Source organism: Sphaeramia orbicularis, chromosome 20 (genome assembly GCF_902148855.1).
Source record: "Sphaeramia orbicularis chromosome 20, fSphaOr1.1, whole genome shotgun sequence".
NCBI classification, from domain to species: domain Eukaryota; kingdom Metazoa; phylum Chordata; class Actinopteri; order Kurtiformes; family Apogonidae; genus Sphaeramia; species Sphaeramia orbicularis.
In genome coordinates this window covers 13,162,471-13,180,064 of record NC_043976.1, presented here as the reverse complement: position 1 = coordinate 13,180,064, position 17,594 = coordinate 13,162,471, and the positions used below count along the sequence as shown (strand labels likewise).

Below are 17,594 nucleotides of genomic sequence, written 5' to 3'. Positions count from 1 at the left end.
GGTTGTTCGAACAATATCCGGCTCTGGAGCGAGAATCTATCAAAACATATTGATCCTGGAACAAGAGAATTGGGTATGGCATGCGGAGCGCCTTTGTTTCTGAAAAGTGTTAGCTTCACAGAGACTGTACTGACAGCATTAATATATTAGATGGTGACTGTTGAGAGCCGCCTGCTGAGGCTCAGACTCTAACAGCTGCCTAGTCGAGATGCTTTCCTTTTCGTGTTTATTTCTTATCTATTACCAACACAGTGCCTTTGACCAGCAAGGGTACCTGTAATCAGAAAATTGGTTTAATTAAGCCTATTCTTTATTTCCACTTATAGAAGATTGCTTCTTTCAGTGGGAATTTCTTGCACTACAAACCTGCCGAGTAAAACTAAACAGCTCTCCTCCCCTCACGTTTCATCTTTTGTTTATCCTGATAAGGACTGACTGTCATTGAGTAAAACTGAGTGCAGAGAGAATGGCCTTATTAAAGAGGGTGGAGGAAACCTGGCGCTCTGTCGAGTGTTAAGCGGTGACATTGAGCAACACTAATGAGATAGATGTTCATTAAACATCGCCGAGCCACCAGGCCAATAAATCCAATCAGATAGGACAATGCCTGATTGAGCTATTAGCAGGGCTGCAGGCTCAGGCTCTTTGCTCCCCTGCTTGTTTTGACAGGACCTGTATTGTCAGCTCATTAGTGCCACAACTCAATTACATCTGAAGATGATGTGCAATGACAAAATACTTTACTAGCTCACATTTCAGCACAGAAATGACTGTGCAGCATTCAAAAAGGGCATTTTATGTTTCCATTTTCACTCACAAATTTAACCTACACTGTAAAAATGTTAATATAAGCAATGTATTGGAGTATTTTCACAATTAAATCTATTACGGCGGGGTGAGGGTTAACACAACTGAGTTTGTCATCAGTGTGACTGAGCAAGTTTTTACACAGCAAAGGTCAAGTTCATTTATTCATAAGTTTAAATACACCTTTAGAACAAAAAATAATCTGTATATCTTGGAGGCAAAACATTTCTTTTCAACAAGATTCAAAACATTAGTAAAAAATAAAATTGAGTGAGCTGTCAAAACAGTCTACACCAAGAAACAAGGTTTCCTGAAAGACTGGTAATAAGTACATAGCCAATGATAGTTTCTGTTTTATATCTACTTTCTTGTGTGTTTGTATTCTGTTATAAGTTTATCTTGGCTATACCGTAGCTTACAGTTTGACATTCTGTTGTTGCTTTATATTTCTGAGTATCCTGATTTTACTTTGTCTGTCAAATCACTCTGTAAACTGTTGAAGTACATAATAAAATATATGAATAATATTACTATTATCATTAATGAAAGGCTGTTTTTGACACCTTTAAAATCTTGCTGATCTGCCCTTCTTTCAAGGAGACTTAGCCCAACCCCTGTAAGTGTGAAGAAATGAGGCACAGAAGATACATTGTTTTTTTTTTTAACAGCACATTCGCCAAATGAAAAGGGTAAAATTACCTCTGCTGAGACTTGAGTATCCCAATTCAAATCATTTCACTTTTATACAATAAGGTGATTTAATGATAATTATTTTTCACTGCATACTAAAAACATGAAAGAATGCTGTGGGACATTGCACTTACCTCATCCATGAGCATTTCAGTTTCATTTATTTTCTTGCTAATTGTAATGTGAAAATATACAACCTGTCTGTTTTGCAAAATAAATAATATAACAACAGTAGTTGAATACTATGTGAAAGTATAGTTCTTATTCAAATAACATGAAATTCAGCAACGCCCAAGACTACACAACAGCCTATGCCCGCTAGAGACCAAGTTTAGATTAAGTCAGTGCTTCAATTTCAGTTCAGTTTTAGCAGAATAATGATTGAACATCTTAAGCTTGGACTCAGTCAGAGTCACTCACCTGTGGACCCATGGGGTATCCTGGGTGGGACTGACCGAGTTGACTCTGTTCAGAAGGACTGCTGCTGACATCAGACTGGACCGAACCGTCACGAATCCCTGGGAGAGCAACAGGCAGAGAAAACAGAGTAGGGAATGAGAGATGATCCACCTCACCGTGTACCGGCACAAACAAAACAACGCGGTACGCTGCGATATTACAACACAGAGTGTCGTTTGGAGCAAAGCAAAGCAGTTGGGAAAGGGGGGGAATTTGTATTTAAGTGCTTTATCAATAACCGCAGTAGCACTGAATAAATTACCAACCAGCGCAGAGGCTCATTGATGGGGGATGATGCATACTGGCGGGTCCCGATGGCCTAGATTAGTGCTGAGAGATGGAGCTCCACCACAAACGCTGGGGCCATATTATTCAGCCATTTACATCACTGAGTATCACTCATCTAAACCCACAGCCCCCCCTTCATTCGAAGCCTGCAGCTACGAGACACAATTAGACCTGTTTGCTGCTAGGGCAGAGTGGAGCGGAGCAGACAGGGACATGATAATAAGCTTGCTGATGGCTGCGGGGAAAATAAAGGACACTGACAATTGGATATCACAGCAATCCCTATCTTACAGAATCTCTCAACAGCGCACAAAGTGTGGGCCGCTCTAAAAGGCGGCTTTGACCTTCACCCTATGACCTCAATGATAGTGAGATCACATGACGCCCTAGTGTTGACACAAAGGCTTGTTGAGTGCATGGACTCGCAGGAAGAACTGTCAGAAAAATGGAAACAATTCTGAGAGGTCTTTCAGCAAACTGAGACAATTACAGTGCTGTACACAACTACTGTATTATTAGTATTTTATAAAAAAGAAGAGACTGCTGATGGATAGAGATTAGCATGAAAAACACTGTAAATTTGATGAAAGACACTCATACAAAAACGCTCCACTGACAAATATCTAATACGGCACCTGATCAGACAATAATCATTTTTAATACTCTAAAAATTAAACTACATCAGCCAAATATCTACTAAATAAGCTTAAAGCAAATGATTTTCATGAACATACTTGAAAAAGTGGGTTGACAAGAGTGAGACTGTCCACTGATTCACCTCATTCAGACGTGCCAATGAAAGTTTGACACCTCAGCAGATCTGTGAAAGTGCCTTTTATTGATGCCAACAGCCATGCTTTGCAACATTAGCCTTATCCTCGGTAAACATGTCTGTCTTCATTCTTAATGCATTCATCTGATGCTTTTTTTGTATTATTATTATTATTTTGGTGACCCATTAAGATATAATTTGTTTATTTTATATAGAAATGCCTGCTTGGAAACAATTTGTCACCAGCGCTGCAAGTTTTCTTCCTTCCTTCTTTTCTGCTTGGATAATTTTTTATCTGCTTCTATTTGGTTTTGACAGAAGTCCCATCTGATCAGAACTAATCACTCCTTTCTACTCACTGTAGCAAATGTGCCTGCCCATATACACTGACTCATACAGATCAGATAAATTAGAGATTTACTTCATCTACATTTTTGTCTGAAAATGCCAAAATGTGTTATTTTGAAATTCTAATCCATTCTTAATATTTGTATGCTTGTTTTGCTGTAGCTAAGTTGATGTCAAAAAAAAACATAAAAGAGTGTTGCAATTAAAACCCATAAACTACTCTCTCTATAAGTGTATGAGAATATCTTTTTCAGTGCATTTCAGGAGATAAAAGATTTAAGTATAAACGAGCACCTGCCACTACTCTATTTATATGATTTAGACTTATATAAAAGGAGCAATTTGACCATTTTACAAAAGCATATACCATGTCATCATAAATATGACTTGAATGATGTTATGATATAAAAACCCTTTCATAAATATAGGTTTAACTATACTATCTTATTCATACATACCATTTCTTCAGATAAAAGTGGATTTTATAGATAAAGCCAAACAAACTATGTGGAAATTGTGTTTGAAGGCCACTATAAGTTGAGTTAAATCAGTGGAAATGTGATTAAATGAAATACTGTAGTTTTGAATAGTGATGAATTGTGTCTGTTTTCACAGATGAATAGAGGTTTTTGTTAAACATACAGGACATGCATTGGTTTCCAGTCCATTTATAAAAGCTTTATATAAATGTACTGTTGAATAGCCCTACCAGCCAGATCTCATTGCCTGTCAAGTATATTTATGCATTGAATTTAAAACTCCCCTGCGCCAACTAAAATCATTTCATCTTTACATAAAATCCAAATAATTGGTGAATGGCATGACCTAACAAATGAACCTCAAGCATTTGATGGTTGATGTGAAAGCCCAAGGGGAAGCCTGCTTTTCTTGCTGGTTTCTACCTCTGGCTGACTGGGCCTGCTTCTCAATAAAGGTCCACATCCTCTCGCTTATCAAACTCAGAACGCAGTGCTTATTTTGACAAGCCAGTCTCTTTTCAGCAATTATTTCACCCATTATGGATCATGTTGTGCACAGCCCCGCCCTGCACACTCAGTATCTAGAATTAAGATCAATCTGAACATACAGCAAAGATCTCCTGTGTAATTTCTGATTTATTTGAAACATTGGACAGTGAATATTATGCGGTCATAAATTATTTCACTAAATTTGATTGAAAGTAAGGATTCTAAGTAGTTAATTCTAACTTCTAACATTATTAAATAAAAGTCATTTATTTGTTCCACACTTGAAGTGTTTGGATTTTCATTTACACCATCTCCACCACAATCTCTAAGGCAATTTGTATAAATGCAGCTGCTTCTGTGTGATAAATCACCCAGCAGTGATACTGAGCAACTTTTGTGCCAGCTAATTATTTGTCATCATAACATAATAATGATGCCAATTAGATTAATAATGCTCAACTAATACTAAAAGAATAAGACTTTATAACATCATCGCATCAAAAACTGCTCCAGACAATATGGCTTGTGATGACTGCAGTTAAGATATTGGTTGTGAATAATGTATTCTATCTGATAAACAGTGTGGGAGACTTACTGAATACCGATTCCTTGATGCCTCTCATTGCATCATTTCACAATAACTTAGAAAGGATTCATCCCCTTGCAAATACCTGTAACGTTAACACGTTTATCGCCAGTGAAGAAATCGATAATAAATAAATACACATGCACATCTTTTCCCAAAGGATTTGTGTAATTTCTTTAACTAAATTAAATAGCTGACAGGAGAAATATCCAGGGAGTCAATCTTCAATTCTTTTTTATTACTAGAATCTTTGGGTATGTTTTACTTTTCTTATCTAAAAAATCTACTTATCCAATGCCAATGATTCTTAAATGGATTTACAGATGGAGATTAATACTGTATGGAGGAAAAATATCTCGATCAAAACCTTTACTAAAAAGAAAGCCCTTTGATGCCGTGATTATACGCAGGGCACACAATGGATAAAATAGAGTGAATGGACGTATTGATGTGAGGAGAGATGAAAGAAGAGGCCAAACGAATGAAAGAACAGGCGACGCACATTCAACATAGCTTTACATTTATCTAGGACATTCAAGCTCCATCGCTTTTTTCAAATTTTCTGAGCACTATAATCGCTGTCGTAACTATAGAGTTGCTGTTAAATAACAAAACAGCTCTTTGTTTTGCAGTTTTTCATGGCCTTGAATTTAATTTATTGTCTGATTTCAAGTTAAGGAGATTTGCTTAATTATGACAACAGTAATATACTCATTCTGACAGCGATACTATATTTCCAATCAAACAACCTTCTATGTGGCTGAAATAATGATATTTATTACAGAGCACAGGGTGCAATTTGATGTGACTTATGTCATGAAAATATTGCCAATATCCACCACTATATAAATTCTCTTTCATTGATCACCAAAGTGGCCACTGGAGAGCGACTTTCAATGCCACACAAGGGCTCTCTGTAGTGTGTGTGCGCTGAAGGGAGGGCAAAGAGCTATATTTATTTGACTTTATTCGGGCCTGTCTTAATGCAGGGTGCCCCAAGGACTAGTCCACAAAACAATTAGCCTGGATTTCATAAAGCAATCAGCATGCCACCTTGTCTAATGCAACAGCTTCATACATTGACAGTCTGAATAAAATGGGTGTTATTGAAAGCTTTGTGTTCATGTTAGCTTTCGCCTCAGTGCATTTATGAATCAATTTCTGCCCATAAAAGAAGCTTTAACACTTAAGCTATTTTAGTGGAAATGCATTATGTAAGTTGTCAAATGTACAAGAGAGGCCTGGCAACGATTCAGGCTATTCAGAATGAACAGCCAACTCCCATTTTTATAATGGTCCTTTTGAAAATGTCTGGCTGAGTGCATGTGTTTGCTATTAAGCCGCTGTCAATCATTTTTACACTGAAATCTAATCTATATAAAAAGATTTCACATGTGAGTATGTTTAAAAAGACTGGAGATCATAAGTTAATTACACTCTTAATTGTAATATAGTAGTGAATTATCACTTGAGTGGTAATTATGATGCAAAATCAAGTGAATGGTTTTCATTACAGCAAAACATTTTTGTTAGACAAGGATGTGCAAACTGTTGAGGCGTAAAGGATAGGCCCAAATAAACAACAAGCCACATCATACACAAGGTTTAATTCCATCAATACACAGTCAATTGTCCCGGATTGTCGGAGCATTGATTTTGTTAATACCACTTGAAAAGTTGATGTGGCATTGGAAAGAACGAAGAGAGAGACAGAGAGAAGTGAAGTGAGACAGATCATTTCACTTTCATTTTTCTATCTAAAGCTGCCTTAAAGTGCAGACTGGAGTCCAAAAACTAATGTCACAGCTCTGAATAGAAAAAGCACAGCCTTTAATACGCAGTGTGTGCTTTATAGTGATTTACTTAACTCCTTGTAGAATGCAAGAGAGCCAAAATCACCAGTGATTTAGCTCAGTGTTTCATTACTCCCACCAAAGCCCTCAACAATAACACAGGGCATAATCTGCTGCCAATAACTCCAGGTGCTCTTAGTCAGATGGCTCCCACTGGACCTGCAGGGAAGTAATACTCTGTTTAGAGGCTGGGGTGGAGAAGCTGCTAGGGATAGGTCAATAGTATTTCTGGGGATAAAAAACCACCAGAGACTGACTTTTGAGTGGCTGCCTGTAACACTATTAGCTACATTATGGCTACTGTCGGCGCTGCAGCTGCAAGGAGAGCTGTCATTTCCTTAATTAAGAGCCCAGTGCAGGGCAAGAGGGAGAAGAGGCCACGGCAATCTCTCTAGGCCTCCAACATTAAAGCTTGATTCGTCGTCACGTAAGGGTGTAGACCTTACAGGGGGGAAAAAATCTATCTCATTCATTATTCGGGCACAAAGTGGAATTATGGAGTTAAGGAATTACATAGGAGGTGGTGCTGTAGAGTGTGGCGAACAGAAAGGATTTTACACCTCAGCAGTTCTGTGACTATTTCTGAGATGATTGTTAAGCCAGAAGCAGTGGAGGGAAGATTCAGAGGACGGAGGAAGTGCAAGAGGAAGGACAAGCAGAGAGGAAATGGGGTAATAGACGTCTTCACTGACAGGAGGTTTTAAAACATAAACAACAGAAAATAGTACACTTCAGTTTGTAGTAGTAAACCCCAAGGTTCCGAAGAATGGATGGAGAATAAGCATGCAAATGATGCTCGTAGCTGTAAGGGCCTCTGCTCCAACACTTATGCTCTCAGCCATGGTCACAGGTCGTCACCGAAAGCCTCTTTGACATGAGAGTGCTCTGCTCCAACTCTTACCTGTCTCTGCCTTGATGCTGGAGTGGAGATGGAAGCAGCATGAGCACAAAAGGGACCAGAAGGAGGTAAATTGGTGAGAAGAGGCAATGCCCATTTCAAAGGTCAAGAAGGAGAAATGGAGTGATGGAGCGATGGGAGAGAAAGATGGAGCAGGGAAGAAGTATAGAAGAGGAGGTGGAGGGGGAGGGTGGAGGGGGGGTGCTTTTGTGTTGCATCCTCACAGGGGACTTGGGACACTTTGCACATGAGCACATCTGTTATGAAGCGTTCTCCTCATTCCCAAAGCAATGTCAACCTGATTAGCTCAGGGTTGAAAGAGGCAAATAACAATACAAATTATTCTTCATCCTTTTACAGCCATCAGCAAAGGCAGGATGGTGAGATGGACACTAGCTTTGGAGAGCTGTAAGCCTTTTAGGAGATGCCTGCTTCACAATTCTCCTCCTCCTAAATTGCTTAAATGATATTTGTGGTAAATAGGATTCTGGCGCCTGCAGCCTACAACCCCTTCGCTGAAAAAAAGCCTCCTCTCAATCAGTGTTAAACACTTGTGCTTTGTCTGTATGTACTGTCTATCCAAGAGCTTTATGACGAGCGTTCAGTGTTCTCAAAAAAAGATCAGAAACAAGTCATTTAAAGACCTTGGAAAGTAGAGTTTTACGGACCAAATGATTAATTAAAAAAAAAAAAAACCTTTTACTTGTACAAAAACGACCAATGTTAAATTGTTCAAAACTGCAATTGAAAGTGAGTGAAAGGTAAAATACCATTGCCTTTTATTCTTTCTAAGTCATGTTGTCCATTACTGTATTGACAAAAGATTAATGGACCATTATTTCTGAGAACTTTCAGAATTTTCAGAAATGACATTCTTGATGTACCACTGTTAAAGTGAGTGCATTTTGGTACTTGTTTTATATCACCGTTAAATAAATAAATAATAAATCAGTTGATCATATATGTATACACTGTAGGTACTTTGACAAAAGTGATGTTAGTTCATGAAAATAACCGTAAGTGCTGCCCTACTACTGACCTTCAGACTAACAAACTGTAATGACAATAAAACCTTTTGGATTTTTTTTTTTTTTCATCCTGTGATGCATCTGGTCAAGTGCAGGACATTTAGAAGTAGCCAGTGGGGTGTGAGGGCAGTACAGCATTGTGGTGTGTGTCTGTCTGTGTGTGTGTGGTGGGGCTAGACACCCACATGTCATGCCTGACACATCAGCGTGGGTCCCCCAGGCTATCCTACACTAATGCTGCCTATGTCCCACTTTCTACCCCTTGCCCCTCAAGGCCTCCTCTGCTCCCCCCTCCTCACCCATTCCTTCTGTCATAGAGGTATAATAACAATGGATCACACAAACACCGCAGCATAGACTCAATCACTATAGGATCACATCAGGTGATAGAGGCCACACAAGAGTATATCTTAACTTCTGTGACGCTGAGCTAAACAGAGTTCATCGAGGACTGAGTTTATCTGGAAAAAGGCCTGTGTTAGTTGTTACGGTATTCCCACTGTTGCTGTAATATTTGCAGAACTGAGTGGGTACAGGTGGAAACAAGCAAATAATCATGTAGTATAAAAGACAAACCACCCCTCCCCTCCCCTCCCACCACATTATTCTGGTGGAGCAGACAAATAGTAGAAGGAGGGACGTCAGGAAATAGTATTGCTTTGAAGCCCATAACTCTATTCTGGAGAAAAGAAGCATCACAGTGTTATTCCACATCCTCAGATATAAAGGGAAAAAACGTAATAACTTCTCGATAGCCTGGATCTCCACTGCCCTATACTACCTCCCCCCTCTGCCCACCTACACCCCAGCCTCATCCACCGTACACCCACTTCTCCTGCCTCAATCTTTGGTTTCAAAGGAAGCGAATCAGCCAGAAGGACAGAAGGTTATGCATTAGTACTGGTCATTGCTCAAAGAGCGAGCGTTATAAATAATAAAGGCTTGTGAAGGACACAAGGGCTGTGGGATGCATCTCTGGTTCACGCCACACAAGTCAAAGACAAGACTGTAATTTCTATTCCGAAAATGTGACCCTTGCAGCTTCAATTACATCTCAACAACACTAACCGTGTCCGTGCCAGGAGATGTGATGCCTCTTTGTTAGCTCTACATGAAAGGCTTGCTGATATTGGTTATAGAGCGTATGCTACACAACATGTAGGTTTTTGAAAATGATTTTCCAACTTAAAGAGAGTATATAACTAAAATACATGCATAGCAAAATCCAATTTATTTTCCCCACAGCTGTCTACCTACAGAACTTATAATGCATTTTCACTTTCTAGTCGAGGCAAAAATAATCCTGTTAACTTTAAATATAAAAACAATGTGGAGAATGATATTATAAGTTATTCTGAAGTTCAATGTGATGCTCATAGTTATTTCCGAGTATCAAAGCGTCTGTAAAACCTGATGACCTTTGCATCTATTTTCATGAAAAACAAGATAGTCTTCTGCCTTTTGCTCATCCTTCCTCCACATCCTCTATGTCACGTAGTGGCTGTGTTGCTGTAGCCATGGGCACTGTGGGCCCATTAGCAAATGTATTACACCTGCTTTATAGGCATGCATTAAGCTTGTTTTCAAGTTTGCGCAGACAGCCGAAATCCCCATAATGAGATCCACCTCCTGGGGAGAGACTTGTTCCCCCTCGGTCTCCTTTATCCCCTCTTATTTACTCAGCGTGGCCCATTCAACACTGGGTTTGCGCCACTTTATTACTTAACCTCACCACATAACATTACGAGGCTCTTTGCATCAGCAAGCAGTCTATCCCACCATGCATCCTGCTCACTAAGCTGATTACACAAAAATAATAAGAACTCGTGCCTCCAGCGGTGTGTGCGTGTCTCTTTGTGGGTCTGTGTGCAAAGTGAATTTTGAACCAAAGACAGTAGCAGTCTACATAATATATACCAGTACTATTAAGTCTGAACTCAACTCCAATTTTAAAATGTTAATATACAGTACAAGGAATTAATGTATGCTAATATTTTAAATTGCAAATGTTTTAATATACTTCACCATGGTGAAGAATTACTAGAAATATATAGACATTAATCTTTGATCATATACTGTATAGAGTATAGAATTAGCTTTTTCTGATTTTTTTTAAAGTAAAAACTAAAACAAAACCCTGTTCTTTTTACCTTAAATAGGTTTGGACATAACTCTGCACATTCAGAAAATAAATTCTACATACTTACATATATACATTTTAGCTGAGTATGACCTGAGCTAACCTGGACGACATTCATTTGTATAATTTAGTCAACAATATTAATAAGTAAAAACAAAGATATAATAAGCTTAGAAAACATTGAAGCGAGGCGCAACATTAAAGTATATGTGACATTCAAGGTAGACTTTTTGTTTTGAATGACCCCCAAAACCATGAATCAATGAGAGATTCATTTTGTTCTTTTGGGGAAGGAGGGGTCTCTAGGTGACCTTTGTGAAAATGTTCCACCATTTTGGCAGAATCCGTATAAGTGCAGACCATTTCATGTAGACAGTAAGTGTATGAAATGAGTGCTCCTGTCGTTCCAGCCTGGCTCTCTTTGACAGCATGATGATAGAAGCGTCACATCCTTGGGAGAGTAAATGCAAACTGACAAGAGATGAGCCTTTGGTTGCTGAATATAATACCGAATTGTGCTCTGAGTGTCTTATTATCTTGTCTGTTGATGTCTGAAAGGGGGAGATTTGCTTGAGAAGAGAAGACAGAAACTGTACGCATCCAACACCATCTCGTTCTTTGAAAAAAAAATTGCTTGCCCTACTAACCACAGCTTTCCCACCTAATGTCCACTTCTACTTGGAATAAATACAAGGCGGCAGGATGTTTGTGGTGCCTCGTAGCCCCTGTTAGCTGAAGTGGAAGACTATTTGCACAGGCAAGCTTTTAGGAGGAGAACGACCCTTTCACCACTGCAGTAATGTGGTGGGTGTAGAAGGTGGACAATTTACTGTAGACAAACATGACCACTACTGTTATTGCCTCCCAGTGACTTCTTCTCATACTGGCACAAACTCTTATATACAGTATTAGAGCACTGAAACTAAAGTCATGCATCAACTTTGCAGAACAATGTCAACATTTCCTGAAATGACAGTGAAGGTTTGCAGCTATGCTTCTTCAAACATGAGCAATATAAAAAAAAAAAAAAAAAAAATATATATATATATATATATATATATGTGTATATATATATATATATATATATATATATATATATATATATATATATATATATATATATATATATATATACATATATATATATATATACATACATTTACATATATACATTTATTATGCAACCACAAACACAACTACAAGTACAATAAAACTACAAAATAACTTGTGCATTCAGTAATTATGCCAAATGTGTTGTATGTCTGCAACAGAAACACATCTAAATACAGTATCATTATCAAAGTTCCATTATGGATTACAAGGGTGCACATTGTAATTAAATGCGTGCGCCTATACATGCTATAAGATGTAAACTAAATGAATATATCCTAGTAATGTTTGGACAACCAATAAAGTGGTAATACAGAGCAAATACAGTTCCAACACCTTTCTTATTTCTTTGAGACTATTCACCTATGCTGTTTTCTGTGCGTGTAATAAGCCCGCTGGTATGTGTGCAACTGTCAGTCATGAAATTGGAGCAGTCTGTCAAAGAGACTTTGCAAAATAACAGAAGTAAAAATGAACCAAGTTATCATTTTTTAATCCTCGGAAACTGAGGAATCCAAAGTATTGCTTAACTTTTCACTATGATACAAGTACAGGGGAAGAGTCGTACTGGGGCTTAACACATAAAGAGCAACAGCGAATAATTTAAGGCCTAGCCTACACACCGAATACTGGTTTCTTCAAATATTTGAGACATTCATGTTAATTATAGGATGGTAAGATTTATTTTTCTTATTTAACTCAGTGCAAATGCAGATAAAAGCCAATGTTACTTAAAGTCTATGTAAAATTTAACGGATATATCATCCACATTTTTTGAACTTTCCTCAAAGTGCTAGGAAATTTTTAAAAAGTCACAATAACTAACAAATAACAGGCTTATCTCCAAAATGTCAGCGCTTACAAACTAAGAAAGACAGGCTAGCTTTTAGCTTTAGGCCACATTTGTAACTCTCAAATGGTTCTGAAAATGCTTACCAGACCAGAGGCCCAAGAAGCTGTTTGAACACAGATAATTTGGGAACTTTAAATTAAAATAAATAAAATTAAATAAGAAAAATCAACATTTTTACTCAAATGTCACAAAAAGCTTCCATTCCTTTGTAGATAAAGAAATGTAATCACCATGGCTTCATCTGGTGGCATTAAAATAAATAGTGAGAGGTGATGAGTTGCTCTAACTCAGCTGCTTCACTTCTGTCTTCCACAGCACGAAACACAACTGTGCCACGTCTCCTCATTGGTCCCTGCCTTTCTGTCTGACAGGTCATGTGGACAGCGGTTCCCAAACTGTCCAGCCGCTGGCACAGCCCCGGGCTCTGCCACCGAGCATAGAGGAACCATACTCCAAAAACTCACAAGTACGACTGCAGCCGACAACCTTGGCACGAACGCCAAACACAAAATGCACATACTAATAATTACAATCTACTAAGCGCAATTAAATAGAAATGCATTGTCAATATAAAAGTATATGTGCATTAAAGCATAATCAAAAAAGGAGGCAAAAAGAAGAAAGTGAGAAACAAAAGGAGTCAGAGAGAGACTGATCAGTTAGGAAGAAAAAGAGAGAGACTTGATGCTTATTAAACCAAATTGCAACACTTTTGAGACAAACCCTGCAGTACACAGTCCTTGTTTAGAAGCTCTAGCCTCGGGATATTCTTCAAATAAGGATTTAAAAGACAGCTGAACTCTCACTTATTAGGTTTGAAAGTAATATTTGGCTACCCCTCCTTCAAATACGTATTTATTTTGTTCATAATCATTTGGCAAACTCATCCTATAGGCACTTCACTTCAGCCTCTGACGTCTCCCAGTAAACACAGACACACACACACAGACACACACACATGCACATATACATACACACACATACACATAAGACTCACATAGATACACATCTGTACATACTGATATTCCACAAATAATCCTCATTAAAATATTGAAAACCATAAAAAAAACTTGCAACTGCAGAAGCCACTAATAAATTAATTAGATGATTAGACCAAATGTCACAAATACACAAATACAGCTTAGCTTTCACATATGGAAAAACAGATTGTCATAAGCAGAGCAGACACAATACGTAGAAATTATTCTAAATTGAAACACACATGTACAACCATTAGAGGTTTTCTGTCACTTCACACACAGCATCCAAAAAATATAAAAAATGTCTTAATAATTAAATTTGACAAATAGAAGAAATGTGAAGATAATGAGCTTTTTAACTGAAGCCCATAATATTTTGACCTGTAATTTCTAATAAATATTCTGCTAGAATAAGAAAAACAAATATATGGCAATTTATGTGATATATTGCAAATGTATAAAAGAAGGGAGCACATATTATATTTATATACATCAATTCAGCGACTTTTTCAAAGTTTGGGTTTCAATGTGATACAAATATATTCAGCTTAGAATAATTTATTCAAACAAAACTGTTTCTGAAAATTCTTTCTCTTGAAAAAACTAAAACCTACATTGCTTTTTTCATGACACTAATAATTATCAAGATTATTGTATTTTTTAATGATGTTAATTATGTTAGTTGTAATTCATTTGATTATGCTTAATGGTTCATACCGAGACCTAGAGACTGAATTAATCAACTGGAGTGAAACAACTGATAATTTGAAAAAAGACACACTTATTTAGCTACAGCTGAAATAGTGTGTGAACTTTGAATTAATGTGATAACTGCAAAAATAATGAAGCATGATGAAGTAATGACTAGATGATTTTGAAGATCATTTGAGACTGTAGATCCCAAAGGACTAAAAATACAAGAGTAAATAAAAGAACAAGAAACTTCTGTAATATCCTTCACTCAATATCTGATCATTATTATATAAATAAAACTTACAAAGCTGATAATAACCATGTTATGTACTAAGAAAAAAATATTTTAACCTATCACTTTGTGAGCTGAATGAATAATTTATTATTATTTCCAACAGTGCACGGAATGACAAATAAATACCTTCTGCATTGCTTTAACAAAAAGTACTTAATATGACAAAAGGTCAAGGTTAAATATCCTGACGGATTAGCTGTTACAGGTCAGTTAAACTTTTAACTGTCAATCTGTATAAAGCTCAGTTCAACGCTCAGGTGGTGACAAAAAATATACAACACAAACAAGCCACCAAATCTTTCAATAATACTTTTTAAATACACACTGTTCAATAAAAATTGAGTGGAACATTTCTGCAATTCTGTTAGTCATTGTAAAGTCAGTGCTCTTTCGAATAACCAGTTCACTTTTAAAATGAAGTGCTTTTCTAAGAAAACCTAAAGGCATGAAACATTTGTAACACACAAAAATGACGCAAGATATAATCTCCCCAGTAAAACAGTCACTCATTACACTTAAACTTACTTTGTTGACACTGCTGACACCTGTCCCATCACCCATTGTATTAACCTCAGCATCGCCTAAACCAACCCCAGCCTCCAGACTTATGAAGGACAAGGGACGGACAGAAGACATGAGTGGACTTACCGTACAGCTTGTTGGGAGTGCCCTCTCTGTCCGTGGTCTCAGAGGGCAGGAGCAGGGGCTCGTCGTTCAGATCGCTGTCTGGGGTGGCCGCTTTGTCGTCCCCCCGGAGTTCTGCCGCGTTCATGTCGCTGCGCAGGGAGAGCAGCGGCTTGCTCAGCTGCCCTGTAATCATCGGATCCTGGAGGGAGCTAGGAGCCCAGGTAGGAAACAGGAGGAAGGGGGGAAAAAAAGAGAAAACACCCCTGGTTAGATGTGCTTCAGTGTCTCACCCTCACCGGCTCCTACTCTATGTCTCTACTCACTCTCTCTCTACCCAGCTTCTCATTTCTATCGCTCACTCATCACTCTCCCTCTCTCTCCTGCTCCCTCCCTCTCCAGCTCTCTCTTTTATCTGAGGCTGGTGCTACCCCGCTGATACTGCCGGCTGCTGCCTGGTGAAGAACTGTTACGGATCGCGTGGCTTTACCATTATACCCTGCAGTCCTAAAACTGTGATACATCCATCTCCAAGGGCTCATTACTACCTGACATGTGCCTCATTTTCAGCAAATACTAAGCTGACAGCATGTGCTACGACAAACACGAGCCACATAAATGAAATAAATCTTAAAAAGAACACACAAGCAAAAAATACACACCAGTGATTACATCAATTTTCTCATAGTGGGGGACACAAAATAAGATCAAAGGTGACATCTTGAGGGTGAGGCCACGTGAATTTAAGGCTTGATTGAAACACAACATGAAGTTAGGGATGTTCCCAAATATTTTCCCAATTATAATCCTTGTCAAAACTTAATAACAAGAAAAAATAACATCTAGATAACAAGTTACATTTTTGAACATGAACGCACACTTCAGTGTCATTTTGACATTTAAAGGCTTCAGTTATGAAAATCTGTGCGTTCAGTATCCACTACTTGCAAACAATCTGGATCTGCGGTGTGGTTTACAAATATTTTTCTTTTCTTTCACAAAATACTAAAAGTTCAGCTGTATAGAAAAAGTGTTCTTACCTACACAAAGCTCCAGACAAAAAGACAAAAAATAGTTTTCAGACTGTCCAAATACTGAAGTCAGCCAACAAGCAGTTAAAACATGCCACCAGAGAACAGGAAGCAGCTAGTACATGTTTGGTACTGAACCAGAAGGAGTGTCCTCAACTTCATGTATCTGAATGGCCACCGCAGGTTCAAGCCTGAGGTTGCTTCCTAAGACAAGCACTGGAGATGTCACCTCCTCCCTCTCTCTCTTTCTCACACACACTCCCTCCTGCCTTGACTCCCTCTGTCTCTTCCCCCTTGTGTCTTCTGACTGGAGAGCTCCTCAGACAGTGTTCACCCCACCTCAGGCTCTGAGACACAGACACAGAGCAGCAGGACTGCAGCCCTCTTTCTTATTTATGAATCAGGTCCAACCTAAATATGTCTGAGCAAAGGACAGGTGACCATGTAGGCACAGAAAGAAAAAGGGCTTATCTTGCCCCTGCACCCATCGCCCCACAACCCCTCCCCAATTCTATAAGGGTGGTCGATGAGCTCCTGCCCAGAGGGGCCTTTTTAATGTGCTCATCACGGGAAACACTCCTCTTTGATATGACACATGATAATCTATGAAAATGTTAATCAATAGAAATAGTTTAAGCTGTCGTTAAAAACGTGAGCTAACTGGTCAATACTCATCCCTGGTAACAATGTCACTAGTCATCAGGGCTTCATTTGTAGCGCACTTAAATGTGGCACACTGCGCATCAATGCACCTCTCTGCCCGTTGAGGTAAACACATTTTCCCCTCTGTCTGAGCCTGGCCACACTCTGCATGCATTTGGATCTACCCCCACCTCGTACCTCCTCTCCTTTGAGTTGCTTGATAGGTCCACTGGAGGGCAAAATTAATACCTAATTGAATCTTGCAGTCATCAAAATAATCAATAGTTTTTTATTATTTATTCTTCACAGTCTGTTGACTGTTTGAAAGCTCAGAGGGACAGCGGAGAGCTAAGGCAGCCCTGAAATTTCTACCGTTTCACAATGTAATTTTCACTGGGGCATGAGAGTTTGCAAGACCTATAAAAAATGAGAGCAGTGGTTTTTGTTAGGAGGTGGGGGAAAAAAATAAAGGAAAAATGGGAATCTTTGCCCCAGCAGCTACGATGAAAAATAGAATAAACAAGCTACT

The 17,594-nt window shown here is 38.4% G+C and overlaps 1 protein-coding gene across 2 annotated transcripts in view; it reads right to left on the bottom strand.

The window, feature by feature from the left end:
- The window catches only part of pou6f2 (POU class 6 homeobox 2), a 68,768-nt gene extending 52,018 nt beyond the window's left edge, over positions 1-16,750 (bottom strand). For both annotated transcript variants that reach the window (XM_030123749.1, XM_030123750.1), the window contains exons 1-3: positions 16,433-16,750; positions 15,417-15,604; positions 1,918-2,015 (exon numbers count right to left, since the gene is read on the bottom strand). In XM_030123749.1, the coding sequence (XP_029979609.1) occupies positions 1,918-2,015; positions 15,417-15,588 (270 nt within the window). In that variant the 5' untranslated portion in view covers positions 15,589-15,604; positions 16,433-16,750. The remainder of the gene's footprint in view (positions 1-1,917; positions 2,016-15,416; positions 15,605-16,432) is intronic.
- Between the last annotated feature and the right edge of the window lie 844 nt (positions 16,751-17,594).